Here is an 18,642-nt window from a genome sequence, read left to right on the forward strand (position 1 = left end):
CATCCAATTTACCGAGAACCGATAACTCCCTTCAAATTCTACTCTTAGAAGAAAAATAATTATGAGCTTGACGATGTATAAATCATAATTTAATTTGATCACGTAATTAAACAAACAATCCACCTAAGACCCAAAATTTTAATCACATTCAACTTCCACAAAACTAAAACGAAAACCCATAATCAGATAACATATATATAAATCGATTCATCATATGGGGTTAAAAAGATTAAGAATAAAAAGAGGAACGACCTTGAGCCGGGAGAGTCTCTTCGAACGCTCCTCCTCAGCCAAAAACTCCTCCTTAAGAGACTTCCTTTCTTGATCAGTCGAAACCTTTGAAGCCAAAATCTTGGCATTATTTTTTACACCCAATTGACTCAATTTCTCAGTACCATAACCATCTCTCAAAACTCTGCCTGCAGATATCAGGTTTATGCACTGTGGCCCAACTAAGCCTGATTTCTTCACGACTTCTTCTCTCAAAGTGGCCACTGTCCATTCATCAAGTTCTACTTCCAGTACTCCACTCCATGCCCCAACTATCCTCAATTTTCCCATACCCATTGAAGGTCTCTGTGTGAGTCGTCGGTTAATTGATTATTATAGGAAGAAACTTGGAGTTTTTCATACTTTCAGTCTATATGTTTCTTGGGGACTAAGATATATGGTAAAATTATGTTACATGTACAACAATCCCCATTGATAATTAACCACGCGAAGCCGGAGCCATGCTGAATAAAAAAATTGTAAATCCCCCTTCCCGTGATTATGTTATCAAGTCAGATTGTACAACTAAAATAATTCATATTGATAATTGGAAGTTTTATATTTGATAGATTTGTGTGGGTACAAATAAAAAGTTTTTTTCCCCTCCTTTTTTACTCTCTATCGGATTAAACAATTTTAAAAAATTATTCAAACTTTTAAAATAACTCTTTTTGTTGTAAAAGAATAAATAATTATCAATGATTATTTACCCCTCATTTGGCCCCTATTTTTTGAAATGAAAATAGGTGAAATAATATTTTTTTTGAAAAATAAGTGGTTGAAAAAGAAGGAAAAATTTTCGATTTATGTGTAATATTATTTTACTGAAAGTTGTGTGATTGTAAATAGGAGAGAGAAAAATAAAATGAAATTTAATGGAAGCCAAACGGGACTTTAGTGTTATCAGGATATATAGATAAGTGTTATCTTGTCTAAAAGATCTGTTGCATTCCAATTGTGACTATTATTTTTGAACCTATAAATATGGGTCCGGATTCTCAATAAAGATACACTTGACTTTCGCTTATATTCTCTCTTTTGTTCCCTCTTTTATAATATTTTTAACTTTAAAATAATTTTTGACTTTTTAAAAATCTTATCAAACAAGCCTTAAACCTATTATTAAGTTGAGGTACTTAATATTTAACTCGAAACGCAAAATAATATTTTACAACTCAAAAACAAACTACATAATATTTTATTGAACATATTCAGGACCATTTCTCTACTCATAAATTTGACATACTTATTGACAAATAATCGTGACTTTTAATTTAAATCAATCCAACGATTCCGAAAATATTAAAGGGTAACGAATGACATGGTTTGAATATGAACTTGGATTAGATTTTTCGTTTTTCTTGTTGAAAATGTAATAAGAATGAGAGGTCTTGAGTTTTTTTACCATTCGTTGAGTTATCTTTTAATGAGATCTTTCCTACATAATTTTTGCTGGAATAGAATTTAACTATCAAATTCAGGATAAATTGGTGTGGTTCTTCTACTTTTAGCATACCAAAATATCAAATCATGACCACGAAGAAAATATATGAGAAAAATGCCTATAGTCTAATGATTGAGGCCCAATTCTTGACTGAGAATATCAAAAGCCTCTCTGCTTAATAAAGTTGGTTGACATTTTAAGGTATAATTTGCTGAATCAACAGTCAAGTTAATCGAGCTAAGCTGATGAAGCTGATAATATCATAATACAGAATCTTTTTGGCACATACTAAGTTAACTTGATCCATTCGTGCTTACATTATTTGACTCGCTCAAGTTGGCATGTACAATAAACTCAGCTCAATCCGTTGTATCTGACCGCACTATTTATTTTCATACAAGTATATAAAGGCTTCAATTACATTTATTTTTCAAATGTACACATTATTTCATAAAGCATACAAATAAAATGACTACCACATGATATATATACAATTCTCGTCACATATCATATCAAAGATTGAACCCACAAAAAGTGACCATGGCATGTTGTCACATATTTATGTTGAAGCTCAAAATTGGTTAAAGGCGCACATAACTAGCAAAACTTCGAACAAGCTCTTTGCTCATCATGGTCACCTACAATCAAGTACGGAGGAAGGGGGCTTTAGGCTCGCCACAACATAAATTTTGTGAGCAAGGGGATAAAATGTATTAGCGCAACATATTATTTTTTTTTATTTTTTTTTAATCCCCTAGCTCAGCCTCTACCTACAATGCAAGGTTAAGTGCATTAAAGTTCACCAAGTAACGATGTTGTGTACATAACTACGAACATGATCGCAATAAATGGGATGTTGACATGCAGCTTTTTGAGGAGTCCAGAAATTTCATAACTTGTTTCTCTAACTTGACTTTCTGCAAGCTTTGATGAAAAGGGACCGGAGGTGTTAGTGTAGTGCTAAGAATATTTGTCTTAAGATGTGGACTATCTGAAACTTCCTTCCTTTTGATCCTTTTCTGTTGCTTCTTCAGACTGTTCCACTGGTTCCTTGCCCTTAGTGGGAGTTTGAGTGCTCTCTATCTCCTTCATCTTTGCAATGATTTCTGGTAGCTGAACCCCACTTCTAGTTGTAATGGCTTGAACCTCTTCTTCTTTAGGCTTTCTTCGAAACCTTCGAGAAAATGGAATAGGCGGAACATAAGCTGTAACAGGGTGGTGGGATTGAGTGATTGGAGCTCAATAGTTGCATAATTCACCACCTCCACTGCTAATACATGCTCCCGTGGGTTGTTCTCCGTGTCACTCGAAAAGGTACCATGTGGTCTGTTGGCTAATGCATCTGCTACCTGTCCCATGTTTCTCTAAGTTATGTATACATGATTGATGATTCTGTATCACCGTCTCAGTCTTGTGACGTAGTTGACAAGTAGATCCTCCAATGATTGCCTTTTTTCTTCTTGTTGCTGAATCGCTGGTGGATCGCCCCTCATCTAATTTACTTGATCCGAATTATCAACCCACGTGTAGTTTTTCAAGAAGCTTGTTCAAACTCTAATGGTAGTTGTGTGGGTAAAGTCCATGCCTTTGATAGTTCTGCGCATAACTGACCTCTGCTGGCTGACCTATATAAGTAGAACCAAAGGATAGCTTGCAGTGACGTGATCTGCCCCACAATTCGTGCAATTCAGAGCTGAAGTTTGTACAATATTCATAGAATGGGTCGAAGTGTCAAGCTTTCTAGTTATTGCCTCCATCTGTGCTGTCAACGTTATCACTGCATCCACATTATATATACCAGCTGTTTTCCTTTGGACTTCCCGATCGCTCGGCCACATTGATTGATTTTTTGCTATCCTCTTATACAACTCATAAGCATCGTCCAAGTTTATAGCCATTATCGATCCTTTCATTGAAGCATCTATCATATTTTTGAATTCTTGGCGTATTCCAGAGTAAAGATGTATACTTACACTTGTTTAGGAATGTCAAGATTGTGGCACTTCCTGAATAAGTTCTTGTACCTTTCTCATGCCTTTGGATAGCTCTTGAGGTCTTTCTGCTTAAATGTGTGGATTTCATTCCGGATTTGATGAACTCGAGTTGGCGGAAAAAACTTTATGGTAAATTTTTTATTCATGTCATTCCACAATACAATGCTCCCATGAGGTTGTGACATCATCTATATCTTCGCACCCTCTTTCAAAGTGTGAGGAAGTAGACACATTCAAAATGCATCCCGTGACATCCCCTCGTGGCTAATTACGTCACACAGCGTGGTAAAAACTTGAATGTGTTCATGTGGATTTCTAGCAGCTTTCCTGTTGAACCTGATGTCTTGATGATTTTGAAATAGGTTTATGACATTTGGTCGAATGTGGAAGTTAGCTTGTCCAAAGGGCGGATAGATGATCAGAGGTTAAATTGGTGCTGGCACTAGATTTACATAATCTCTCACTAAAGTTTCTCCATGATTTGCTATTTCCCTTGATTGATTTGGCTGAGGTAGTGCAAGGGGTTCTGAACCTGATTCTGATGTTGATTTCTACCATTTCTCTCACTTGCCTTTGCTTCCTTCTTCTCTGTCTAAAAGTTCTTTTGATTTCAGGATCTATCAGAAGAAGCTCGATCTCGCCAGAGTTTAGCATATACTGTGATCTCCTAAAAAGAGTAAAAACGAGAGAATTAAATCGTTCAATGAATAGCCTAAAACAAATAAAGTAAAGAAAAAAACCTCAAATCTAAAAATAACTAATAAACTCAAATTAAATAATTTATTCTCCAACAACAGCGCTAAAAACTTATTCGTCCAAAACCCGCAAGCATACGCGATCGTTGACAAGTAATAAAAATGATGAGTAAAGAGTCTTCCCACAAGAAATAAAATTTAATTGAATGTACTTGTATTTAATTAGATTTAAAGTAAACAAACAAAATTGATTTGTGATTTTTAATCAATCTAATTTAATCTACAAAAATTTGTAAAATGCGTATTATTATCTATTCCAATTCTTGACTGCGTAGCTAGTTTCGATCATGCATTATAATTCTATTGTAATTAATTTTCTTTTCCAAGACAAATTAAATCTATCATAATCACGACCTGAATCTATTTCTAGTCCGAATTCAAATGAATATAACGTATTCACTTTCACAATTATCTCGAAAATTGCACAGGTGATAAATCTTATTCATAAATTTTATTGCACGCATATTAATCAAGCAATGTTTTAAACCTATTGTGAGTTTCCCAACACTACAACAAGTAACCATATATTTAATTGGTGATCAAATAATAAAATTTAACATGCAAGATTAATCAAGAATTGCAAGATTTAACTAAGCCTTGTGTCTCGAATTAAAAATAAATCATAAAAGGTTTCATCTTCATTCGATACATGAGAGGAATTAGTCTAACATAATGTTGGAATTAAACAAGTAAAAGTGGAGGGATGTCATCGTGAATCGACGGAACGTGATAATTTTCCAATAGCGTGTGCCGCCTTCTGCTTGCATATATTTCACAATCTGCCACCTCTTTTTTCCCCAACAATAGCCACCTTTGTTTGTATGTATATAAATCTCTCAAAATCAGACCAATTTAATTCCCCAACAAATTCCCTCAAGCTGCTGCCTTTTTTTACTCCCACAGCCAATTTCTATGTTTTTTTTTCCGTCTTCTCTCTTTCCTCTAATTGTCATCTATGTATGTATATATGGCCCCGTTTGAGAATGAAAAATATAGCCATTGTGAACACTACATAAGAGATAGAAAGTCAAATATGATGACTTGATGTGATGAATAACGGTCATATTTTTTATTTCAATGAGCAAATAATAGGAAACAAACGGGACCATAATATATAACACCAGCCGATAGTTCCTCTTTTAATATTGCACCAATAGCCGTCTTTTTTATTCTTCAATTAGAACTATAGACTCCCAGGTTAATGACTTTGATTCCACATAAAAATCCAAAAGAAAGGCCCATTTAATGTATGATTTTCTTCCAGCCCTTCTTTCTTTTAAAATAGTGCACTTTAGTCCTTTTTCATACATGTGCAACCAATGTCCTCCTCAAATTCAAAGTTGTGGAATTTAATCCCAAATTATAAATTTTACTTGATTTTATCCTTCCTCCTTTCCACTTGCTTCAAACAAGTCCAACACTAGAAACAAAAAGAAAATTAACCTAAGTTAAATATAAAATAATAATTTGACGATTAAAGATTTAATAATGTAGCTTAAATAAGTGCACAAATTGCACTTATAAGCCCACGTTTTCCCTTGCTCTACAATCTCCCGCCACTTCACCATTGATTCCTCTATCACCTGCAGGGATTTTTATGTTGTTTGTAAGGCCATTGTGGATAATCTTGGCCATTTGTTTTAGTTTAATTTTGATATCAATTGGATTATAGTCAGGTTCGGGTGGATTTCCTTGCCTAATTGTTGAGGAGTTTTGGGAATTGAGAAATTCGAATTGGATGGATATTCCATGGATGAAAGTAGGTCATTGTTAGTTTAGGGTTTAGTCGACTCTGAAGGGAGGTTCTTGGATGTGTCAATTGGTTGGCCTGGTGGTGAGAGACCGAAAGATTTATTGAAAAAATCAAAACTCTTTTCTGGGATTGAGGATTCAAAGGAGCAGTTAACGAACCGCCATTCGAGCTAAACAATGGCAATTCAAGTCCACGATATATTTTGGGCAACTGTATTACCTCATTTCACCTTCGCTTTTGACGCCCTTCAATGAGAAGAATGGGGAGTTGAGTTCAGTTGAATTGCCATTTAACAAGGTGTATACTAGAGGTATGGAGTTGGTTGCAACGGCATTTGTGAAGGTGAAGGAAAGGTGGAAAGTTGTGGGCAAGAAATGGAAAGAACAATGTATTGAGGCTTTTCCATTTGTTATTTTTACTTGTTTGCTTCATAATTTTCTTATCAAGTTCAGTGAAGTGCTACTAGATGATAATGTGGAGCTTTGGAGTAATATAGAGCTCCCCGAGTTTGTTCTTATCAAGTTCAGTGAAGTGCTACTAGAGGAAAATGTGGAGCTTTGGAGTAATATAGAGCTCCCCGAGTTTGATGGAGAGGATGATAAGTATGGGAATAGGACATGGGATGCCCTTGCTTTACACTTGAGTCGATTGAGTCAAACGGTATGACCATTGTTATCAAATGTAAACTTTTTAGCTCCCACCATCTTTTCTCTCTACATAGCACTTTTTTTGGTTTATCTATTATAATTGCATTTATACTTTGGCTTCTCCAATGCCGTGTTTTAACTTATGATCATATGTCTCATCCTTTACTACAATTAATGCTTGAAATGCAATTGTAATATATCTTTGGTAGAAACTGCACTTTTGATGGTGTTGTCATGTCTTACTAGGATCCATAATTGTAAGGTGCATGATAGACGAGAGAAATTCAGAGTCAAATACACCTTAATAGTACTGTGATCGGAAGTAGGTGAAAAATTATTAGTGAAGTGGAGCTTTAGAAATATACTGTGGGTGAGAATTTAAAAGAAGGTATTTGAACATCTACTTGAATGACACGCAAGGATATTTAGCAATTGGCATACCCCATTGTTGATATAACCATGATATGCTTCACTGTACTAAGCTCAAACATTAATAGCAACTGTTAATATGTTATGTTATTTTCTAGTGCACAAAATGCATTCTAAATTCATTATCTCTGGTTTTTTTAATGGCGAATCATTAAGTCCCAAATGAATTTTTTTTTCTATAAGTGTACTGCTATATATGCTATCATGCGTAGCAATATTCAAATTTTGAATCAAACTCAGGTGCTTCATAGACCCAACCACATTTTAGCAGATGGAAAACTAATTTTGTTGGTTGATTCTTCCCTTGAATAAGCTATACCTTCTACAAGGACTTCTACTGAAGGACTTAATTTGTGTATGGAAAGTCACACAGTGTAGTAGTTAGGGAAGCTACAAGAATAATCTGAATACAAAGTCTTTTAAGTATATAAGCTCCAGTTTTAGCTCTTTCCAAACATTATCTTAGTCTTACCAATATCTGGGTGGGGGGTTGGTCAGCTGGTTGGATATATTGTCCACATTTTTCATATACCCGAAGACCTTGACATATATATGGCATGCTCAGCCATGGGAATAAAGGGCTAAAAGAGCTACTACTATAATTCCTATTTCAACTGTATAAAGGAGGCGCAGATCCCAACACTAGTTCGTACCTTAGCAAGCAAGATGCCGCACTTCAGGTTTCCTGGCTTAAGGCAACGGGGAGACAAGCTTGAAGGCCACACTTGCTCCTTTCTTTTCGACTTGGTGCTTTTAGTCTCGTTGAATTGCATTTTTTTCATTGATTTGATTGGTTGATCGGTCTGTTCTTACTTTAGTTTCTTCCTTTCGCGCACCTTTGTTTGCGTAAAGGAAGAGCATACAGCTAGCATGGCAGCAGCGTTGGTTGGTTCCAAGAACTCTATCCCTAGACGACCTTGAAATCGTTTAGGGACGCTAGTATTCTTATCTCCTTTTCTCGATCTGCCCTTTCTGTTGCTTGTAAGATACAAGGAAGCGCCTTACGTTGAACATATATAATATTTGTCACTCTTAACTTTCTGACCATCAATGGTTGTGGACCTTTTAATTATCACAGCAAATCAAGAATCTGCTGGAGTGATTTCTGTAAAAGATAAAATCAAGGCTGGAGTGATTTCTGCAAAAGATAAAATCCCTTGATTACAGCGTACAGATGTCATGATTTGAGCTAATTTGTATTCATTTTATAAATTAATTTCTGCTGTAATTATGTACAGAACATATTATATATACACACACTTCTACCACCAAAGAATTAAGGTGGCTTACATATCCTTTTTATGGTATCAAAGCATTTCTGTCCAATAGAAATAAACGATAAGCGAGTAAAATTACAGGACGTGTGGAGCGAATTGCTGTCGTTGGTTGTGCCGAAAGTAGGTGGCACTTTTACCATTAATTGCTTGCCAACACCTCTTCTTAGTGGTCGATCTCCTTTTGAGGTTTTATTCGGTAAGGCTCCTCTCTACTTAATTTTTCATCCTTTTGGCTGCCTTGTTGTCCCTTACTTACATGATTATGCACCACACAAATTAGCCCCCCGTAGCCGTCCATGTGTGTTTCTTGGTTATAGTATGTCTCATCATGGTCTTCGGTGCCTTGATCGTCTCACTAATCAAGTGTTTATTTCTAGGCATGCTATCTTCAATGAACTTGCGTACCCTTACAAAAATAATGCTTGTACTGAGCCTTTATCCACTGCCTCAATTTCTACATTTTTAGAACCCCTTGCAACCTCAACCCGAAACATAGAAGCACCAGGGGCCTCTTTACCTTCTCAGTCTGGTCCTCTACAGGTTCCATGTGGCCCTTGTTTAATTGACACATCTTGTAGTTCTGTGGCCCCTTCCGTTTTGCAGGTACCCATTGATGATGGACCAAGCTCTCCCATCGCAACTGAAAGATTCACTCCGAATCTCTCTCTAGCCCCATCCAGAACCAATCTTCTTGGATCTCATCAATGAACTTGCGTACCCTTACAAAAATAATGCTTGTACTGAGCCTTTATCCACTGCCTCAATTTCTACATTTTTAGAACCCCTTGCAACCTCAACCCGAAACACAGAAGCACCAGGGGCCTCTTTCCCTTCTCAGTCCGGTCCTCTATAGGTTCCATGTGGCCCTTATTTAACTAACGCATCTTGTAGTTCTATTCTGTGGCCCCTTCCGTTTTGCAAGTACCCATTGATGATGGACCAAGCTCTCCCATCGCAACTGAAAGATTCACTCCGAATCTCTCTCTAGCCCCATCCAGAACCAATCTTCTTGGATCTCATCCGATGCAAACACGTGCCAAATCTGGAATTTTTAATCCTAACACTCGGGCTCCACATACTTTCCATGTTCCCAATTCTAGTCTTACTCAATCCTTACTCACTGTACATGAGCCCAAAGGGTTCAAATCCCAGCGCTAAGCACCCTGAATGGATTGCTGCCATGGATGAGGAGCTTCAGGCCCCGAGTCACTATCATACTTGGGATTTAGGCCTACACCGCCAAATAAAAATATTGTGGGATCCAAGTGGGTCTTTCGCATCAAGTATCTTTCTAATGGTTCTATTGATCGTCTCAAGGCCCGTCTTGTTGCTAAAGGATACACTCTGGACTCGATTTCAGTGACACATTCAGCCCAGTTGTCAAATCCTCTATTGTTATAGTTGTTCTTTCTTTGGAAGTTTCCAATCACTGGCCACTTTATCAACTTGACGTGAAAATTGCCTTTTTAAATGATATTCTTCAAGACGAAGTCTATTTGGAACAACTTCCAGGTTATGTTGACTCTAGATATCCTTCTCATTTTTATCGGCTTTGCAAAGCTTTATATGGGCTCAAACAAGCTCCACGGGCCTGGTTTAATCATTTTAGCACCTTTCTTCTCACTATTAGGTTTTCTTGCAGTCAAGCTGTCTCATCTCTATTTGTCCTTTCCAAAGGTGCTAACTTAATTTATCTATTATTATATGTAGATGATATATTAGTAACCAGCAACAATTCCGCTCTTCTTGATGCCTTTATTGGGAGATTAACTAAGGAATTTTCAACCAAGGATATGGGCTCCTTAAGCTATTTTTTGGGTCTTGAGGCGCATCGGACTGCCTCTGGCCTTTTTCTCTGTCAAGCCAAGTATGCACATGAAATCTTGCAGCGTGCCAAACTTGTTGACAGCAAGCCTATAAGCACACCCATGGTCGTTGGTCATCATCTTTCCACTGTTGGTCCTGATTTTGATGATCCATTGCTCTACAGATCTCTTGTTGGTGCTCTTCAATACCTCACTATCACTCGATCGGATATCGCTCATGTTGTTTCTGTTGTGAGTCAATATATGCACAAGCCTTTACTTTGTTACTTTCGAGCTGTTAAACGGATCCTACGCTACATAAAGGGAACTTTGCGATATGGTCTCTCTTTCACTCCGTCCCCTTCCAGTAACATCCTTGTGTACTCGAATTTTGACTGTGTCGGCTGCCCTGATACACGTTGATCTGTCTCTGGCTATGCTATCTATCTTGGTGATAACCTTGTCTCCTGGAGTCCTAAGAAACAACCGATCGTATCTCGTTCAAGTTGTGAATCAAAATATCGGGCACTAGCTAATGCTGTTGTTAAGGTCAAGTGGCTTGGTCACCTTCTTCGTGATCTTAAGGTGAAATCTTCTTCTTCTCCAGTTTTACTTTGTGACAATCAAAGCTCCATCGTTCTTGCTGCAAATCCAATTTCTCACAAACGCTCGAAGTATATAGAGCTTGATTACCATTTTGTGCGAGAATTAGTGGCTTCTGGAGAACTTTAGATCAAATATGTTCCTACAAATCTTCAGCTTGCTGGTGTGTTTACTAAAAGCCTTGGTCGTTCTACATTCATATTTCTCCGTTCCAAGCTCCACATTCGGGATTCACAAATGCTAGGCTTGCAGGGGGGGTATCACAATAAATCAAGAATCTACTGGAGTGATTTCTGCAAAAGATAAAATCAAGGTTGGAGTGATTTCTGGAAAAGATAAAATCCCTTAATATTATTATGAAAAAAAAGAGTTGGCACCTGAGAGAAATCATACGAGAATTGGTTTGTTCAGTGGTTATGTACTCAAATCTCTAGCACTGCTTTTGCACTATTGTTACACAAACCCATCCACTCTGGTTCTATATTTGTCTGAATAAAATGCTTAGCCAATTCCACGTGTCAAACCCAAAAATCCTTTATTCTTCCAACCTTTCGATCTTCCAATTCATTACCTATTGTGGTTCCTTTTTGGGTGTGTGACTATGGATCATTTTAATCTCAGCTTATACTTACTATTTACTCATCTATTTAGGATAGAACGAAAAAACATTTTTTTCACATGTAAACCTATGACGGTACTTTATGCAATGCAGCCCTGTAAGGAAAAGTTTCTAATAAAAGGCAAACCATGTAGAAGATAAAGATGAGAATATTCTGTATGTCAACATTTATTGATGACATTGGACAATCAAAAATATCTGTCAAATACATCAATCCTTCATCATGGCTTGTCAAATTCCTGATCCAATTTCTAATCTTCACAAATTTGAAAGGCTTACATTTCTTTCTTTACAATTTCATTCAGTTTCCAAACTAATTGAACCTATCATATTGGCTAATAATCAGAAAAACTTCTTTGAAGAACAGTATTTGTACAGTCCATCCAACATGATATCAACTCTGCAAAACTAGAATCCCTTGGCTGTGAAATGACTATTTCTCGTCTTTTTCATAACTCTAAGGAGCTCAACCGAGCTCAAACTTTCATGTTGTTTTGCATCGAACATGTAAAATACCATGTCGACCACATTATCAGAGAGGGATTGCCACAAACTTTGTGCATATGAACAAATTTATTAGTGTACAAGTAATAATATCTAGGCTAGAAAGAATGGATAGCACATTAAAGTGCATGTTTGGTAGGCAGTATAAGAGAGGAAAGTATAATAAGCAATATCTTAGCTTCTTTTTTGACTAACGCCTTGTCCAATCCTTCCAATTGAAAATGTTATGAATAATGTAATGAAAGAGAAGAATTTAAAGAAATGTATTTAAATCCAATCGTGTTATAAGTACATAAAATTTTGATAGACAACATATGGCTTTGAATCATTGGAAGATGGAAGGAGAGAAAAAGAAAGATCGATCATGCACCAGCATATAACCGTTGGTATGAATTCTATCATCATTTTTTTTTTTTTGTTTTGGTACTTGTGGCTTTTTCCTGTTAAATCTTCTTTCGACAGTAGTCCATTAACTTCTACATAACTGAATAGGGCCATGGAGAATGTTTGCAACCTTCTGTGGAGCTCAGCAAAATTAATCATCCTAAAAATAAATCTAGACAACAAACTTGGTGAAGAATATTGGGTCTTCCCTTTGGTTTCTCCCCACATGATCATTACATGCCTATTTTATTTGGATCTACACTATGTAGTAATGTATGTGGTTTATTTATTTATTTTTATTTTATTTTGATCTACACGACGTAGTAATGCACGTGATTTTTTTTTATTACCTAGATAGCTTCTGTCCGTAATAACCAATAGGAACTTCCGTCCTTCCCCTCCCCAGCGGCGACCTCGAAACGTTCAAGGTCGCAGGGTTCACTTCTTCCATGTTTGCAACTTTTAACCCCACATGTTTTGTCCAGTTTAGCCTTCAACTTTTGACTTTATTCATTTCAGTCCTTAAGCTTCTAAATCATCCAATTTGGTTCTCCAACTTTGGATCTCTTCAATTTTGGTTCTCCATCTTTTCACCATATCCAAATTAGTCCCCAACTTCTGATTTCAATCATTTGGTAACCAAAATTCATAAAATCTTTTAGTTCGATTCCAATTCTATCCAATTGAGTCCCAATACTGTCTGACATCGATCTAACTTCATCTTTTAAAATCACTTTCTTTTGCTTTGTACACATTCAAATTAGGGATACAACATATAAAAAGTCAAATACAATATAAAGCGAGTAGAAATTCGCTCAAATAATCAAATATTAAGTAGATTTAGCCCTTATTCGGGCTCCATTTTTTTCAAATTATAATGAAAAGAATAGTAATTTTTTGAATAATGTGTGGTTAAAAAGATTTTTTTTTAGATTTATGTACAATATTATTTTATTGGAGAATATGTAGTTGATAAGAGGAGAGATGAAAATGAATTTTAATTTAATGGGAGCCAAACATGGGGCTTAAGTGTGTGTTTAATTGACATTGAAAATATTTCATAGGAAATATTTTTTTTTTTTTTTGAGGAAAATAAAAAACTTACCTCCCCAAAGAAAATGTTTTCTTCAAAAAAGGATAACTAAGCATATTTTTAAAGGTTGAAAAATACTTTTTTATGGAAAAAATGGCAATCAAACATTTCCAAAAGTTGAAATTTGAGTGAAAAAAATATCATTTTTCATGAAAAATTTTCTAATCAAACACACCCTAAGAGTCTAAATAAGTGTGTAAAACATTTCTGTCATTTGTATAACATAAGATTAATATGATTATATTTAATTTTGAATTGATAAATCAATGATGGGGTCTTTTAATAAATTTATGAGAATATAATATAAAAATTTAGTTAAAAAAGATTGCAGGATCCTAGAACTTTGGAAAATGCTTTAGAATCTAATCTAAAAAAATTAAAATTCAGCAGAACTTCTTAAAAAAATCGTATAATTTTTTATGTTAAGAGATCCTCAAATGCTTAGATTTGTACGTAGGAAAACTATATTATAATAACCTTTCACTTCAAACATGAAAAATAATCATTAATTTTAATTTTATTTTTTTTGAAATATATTAACATCAAGATAAAATAGATATGTTTCGACCCATCACGTAGTTCAAGATATTTGATTCAATTTATCAAGTTGGTCAATATGGTTGAACAAAGCGTTGGCCTAACAAGTTTGTGATAAGATGAGCATATGAAAGTGAGTATGAATGAAAAAGACACTGCATAGCGACAAAAATTATGACTATGACGCATAAAATGTAATTATATACTATTGAGTTGAACCCCAACCTTAAAGGTTCCCCATCGTTCCTATCCTGGAGCATCGTTAGGGAGGTAAATTGCAGGTTATGCCTCCAAGGGTACAGGGTGGAAAGCTGCTTGTACATTTGCACTTATTCAAGAACTAAATCCATATTTCAGGATTCGAATCCTTGATGCAGCAACCTCAAATAAAATTGGATTTCTCCACCCTTCTCTTTTATCACTTGGAGATGTGCCCTGGGGGCAATAATTATATACTGTTCATTGTACTTCTAGTCTTTAAAAGAGGTAAATTATATTTTATCATTATTAAAGTATGCCATTCAGAATAGTTATTTCAAATAAATAAATAAATAAAGCTGGCCTACCAACTTGATGATGAGCTGAGTTGCCATCAATTTTAGTGTACAAATTAGCTACTTGGTGGCCCCATGTTTTCGTGCTGTTGGCTAATTGGTTGGGTCATAGGAGCAAATTAATAGATTATGAATTCCTTACTTTGGAAGTAGCCCAGCTGCCATTGAAAGAGAAAAAAATAATCAATCCCATATTCGATACATTGAATCAACATCGTACTCGCACCGTTTATAATAATGTTCAATATTACACCTTTGATATAAATTAACAACTTGTTCGGTGTATTAATTCCATGTGCATAATTTGTAGGATCACCAATTCAAATCAATACACTTCGAATACCAAGTCATTCAAGTTACGATACCTAACGTCGTGTGAGTAAGAGAGAAAAATGTGGGTGGACAGATCTACTCGGCATCCAAGGTGTTGTGAATTGATAGGTTTGTAGTCCGAAGTTTTGGTCCTGATTGATTCACATTATTTGAAAATAAATATATTCTTAAATAGTGATTTGACAAAAGAGATTGACTATAAACTTCGTCTCTCTCTGGACCTTTGGAAGTTTTTCCAAAGCTGAATTGCGCGTGCACTTCTGCATTCTTCAATAAAATAATGTTACACAAATTCACAACTTTTTTTTTTAGTTTTAAACCATACATTTTCTATCATTACACTTTTCAAAAATACATTTTTTATGAAAATATTGTGACTCAAACAAGGGCTTTATGTCCGACCAATATATAAATAGGACTGTATCATTGAAATTTTGTCTCGTTTTCAAATATTTTATTATACTAGGGTCGAACCCATTAATTATAAAAATAATTTCTCACACACTGAAAAAGACATGTCATTGTGTTAACAGATAAGAATGATCTATTACGTCTTCTTTTAAGAATAAAAAATTAAAAAAAATACTAGGATAATTATTAAAGTAGGAAAAGGGTCCACAACTCTTATCTTCCTTGTAACCTTACCTTTCATTTTCACATTTTTTGTTTATAATTTAAAGTGGTTTGATGTCACACTGCCACTGGGATGTTTGAAATGGCTAATGCATTATATGAAGGGCCACAGTTCGTATACCCATTAATCTACCAAAAACTCACTATCTTGATGAAGTTGAATATACTTCATTCATCCATAGTTTTTAGTAGAAAAAGTCAATGGTGCCTCAAACTTGTGAGTAGAATAATTACTCAAATTTCCAAGTTTCAATATTTTTATCTATATAGAAATAATTAGAGTGTGGGAAAAATCATAAAATTTAATTTGTTATTATTTTGTAATAATAATAAACATATTCATTGTTGATTAGCGGCAATTTTTTTACACAAAATATTATAATTTTTGAATAAAAATTGCTCTATTTATCAATAAATAGAAAGTTTTTGTTTTTGTTTTTGTTTTTGTTTTTTTTGTGTATTTCATCAGTTTTTATGTAGGAGAAATACCATTATATAATTTTCTTGACATGTAGAACTTACTTTGTGAAAAAATTTAATTGTTGAATTTTTTTAATTAATACAATCATTGAACTTCCATGTTAGCATTAAAGTGATTTTTATTCCATTTATATAATAATCAGAGTAACGAAAAAATTGACTTGACTATTAAACTGAACATAACTTCTCATGTCGATTATTTGACAAAAAAATTGAAGTATAATATTCACTATTATTTTATTTCGAAGGGATTTTCTATTAGTATTTAAATGTTTTGTTTTGTTATATTATTGGTCTAAATTAGAATTAATTGAAATATTTATATTTTAGTACTGGAAGCCGCTCATAATCTTAAATTACTTTTCCAATTGTTATTCAATTAGTAATAGACTTTTTAAAAAATATTAATTTTATAAATTTTATTATTTTATTTAACAAAAAATTATATTGATAAATAAACTTCATTAGATGCTTTTATGATAAAAACTCAATTATTAATCACATAATATTCTTTTAATTATCATTTCGTTATGGAAAAAAAGTTGTATTTTTTGCCATAAAAATACCAAATTATGACATAACAAACATATATAAGAAGACTGGAGGTATTGAAAATTCCTTAACCCTATTTTTTATTTAATTTTTGTTTTCAGATTTCTCAGTTAGTCCTTATAAATTTACTAAATTCTAGATTAATAAAAAATTATTTTATTAAAACCCTAATATATTATTAATCTTGTTTTATTAAAACCCTAATTTATTTAATAGTAACTTTATTTTTTCTAATCTATTACTCATAATATATCTTGTTTTTGTCCACTATATTCAGTGTCGATTTTTATGCCTTCCAGTCCAAAAGATCAAAATACCTGCCAAAAAAAAAAAAAAAGGTCAGTCACATCAAAACAAAATTTCAATTGAATTTACAAAAATTTTACTATAAAAAAAAGTAATAACAAAATGCACAATATTAAAAAAAAAAAAAAGTCATAAAAATAGAATAATAGTTAAATACACCACAAATACGTAGGAGTCAACTGGAAAGCACCAATGTTAAAAAAAATAAAAATAAATCATTGAATCGGTTTGATCAACAGAAAAATTCTGAAATGTTAGAGAAAAAGAGGGTCGGAAAAAAAATTATTTGATTAAATTATGTCAATGAATGAGGGTATAAAATAGCCTTGATAGATGAATATTTGTGATAATTTAAATTTCTGATTATTTTCCAAATTAAGTCCAGTCCGTAATTGGAATTGTAATCCAATAATTAAGTTGAAGTTAAGAATCCGATTTTGGAAAACTAATTGGCAGGTAATTATATTTATACACGAAATTAATTACTCAGTGACAATGTTTCGGATCCTATCGGATTACGGAATACAAAAAAAAACCCGTTCCGTTCGATTCCTGGAAGTGACGTCATCGCCACCGTATGCGCCGTCGTATGATTAACCACCATTCAATGACCTTCGGCCTTGGACATGACGGAAAGCCGGCTTTTGCGTGGCTGAAATCCGGCGCGGCGTCGCTGCTGATGGGAGGAGGGACGGATCAACGCTGCAAGAGTTCTCTTCACTAGGTCTCCTTCCACAGTCCCTATCCTCACCAGAGAGTTCGTCATGGCGGAACGCCGCATGTTCAATCGCACTGGAGACGACGCCGTTTGGGAATGAAGTGAACTTTGGTTCGCGAATCCTTTATGTAAGCTGCAACGGAACGAACCAGGGTGGTTGGTAGGGGAGCACATACAAGTTCTCTTCTGACCGGTGGCAACCCGGGGATTCTCCCGGCTCGACACTGAGATGGACCGGTTCGGTGAGGAGGTGAAACGGACGGAGCGGTTTGTGTAGTTATAGAGATTTACGCGGGTAGGAGAAGTGGGCCTTTGGAAGGAGCGAGCGGCTGTAAAGGTGGAAGATGTGGTGGAAGCGAAGGACGATGCAGTGTTAGAAGACGGCGCGTGAGAGGAGCGTGAAGAGTATTGGTGGCCGAATCTTCCGTAAGGTGAGAGTGATCGGAGAACCGGTCCGCTCGATTTACGTGGGGAATAATGAGCCGCCATTGAAAATACAAGTTTTGCTTATACTGCTTCTTGAAAAGGGGTTTTCAGGCATTCAATTTGGCAAACCGGGCTTCACTCCGGCTTTGTATTTATAGAGTTTGAAACGGGGGTTGGGTAGGGTGGGCTGTGTTTACTTTTCGTTTGTGACTTTTTCTTTCTAGCGTTTTGTATTAATTGCAGTTGTGGTCCATAATTCTAGGGAAAATAACATTGAAGAGTTCTTGTTTCAAACTTTTGAATAGAAATATTGACTCCAATAATTGTATTCCTATGAGGGTGGTCCCTATTTTTTTTTAGGTCCTCAAATTTTGAGGAAGAATTACTTTGTTTTAGCACATTGTTTCATTAGTGTAAATGGTTAACTGAATTTTCTTTTGTCAAAAGTCTAGAAGAAAGAAAATATTATATATATGTAATTACAACTCTAATTTCAACGAAACATAAATTATTTTAAGTATTCGTG

General features: G+C 34.8%; 1 protein-coding gene across 1 annotated transcript; it reads right to left on the reverse strand.

Moving 5' to 3' along the window:
• Positions 1-17,322: 17,322 nt before the first annotated feature.
• On the reverse strand, positions 17,323-18,255 carry LOC111381647. Its single transcript, XM_023005449.1, has one exon. It carries the CDS (start codon positions 18,177-18,179, stop codon positions 17,577-17,579), a length of 603 nt encoding a protein of 200 aa, XP_022861217.1. The 5' UTR covers positions 18,180-18,255; the 3' UTR covers positions 17,323-17,576.
• Positions 18,256-18,642: the final 387 nt, after the last annotated feature.

The sequence above is a fragment of the Olea europaea genome, unplaced genomic scaffold (assembly GCF_002742605.1).
Source record: "Olea europaea var. sylvestris unplaced genomic scaffold, O_europaea_v1 scaffold2347, whole genome shotgun sequence".
Lineage (NCBI taxonomy): Eukaryota > Viridiplantae > Streptophyta > Magnoliopsida > Lamiales > Oleaceae > Olea > Olea europaea.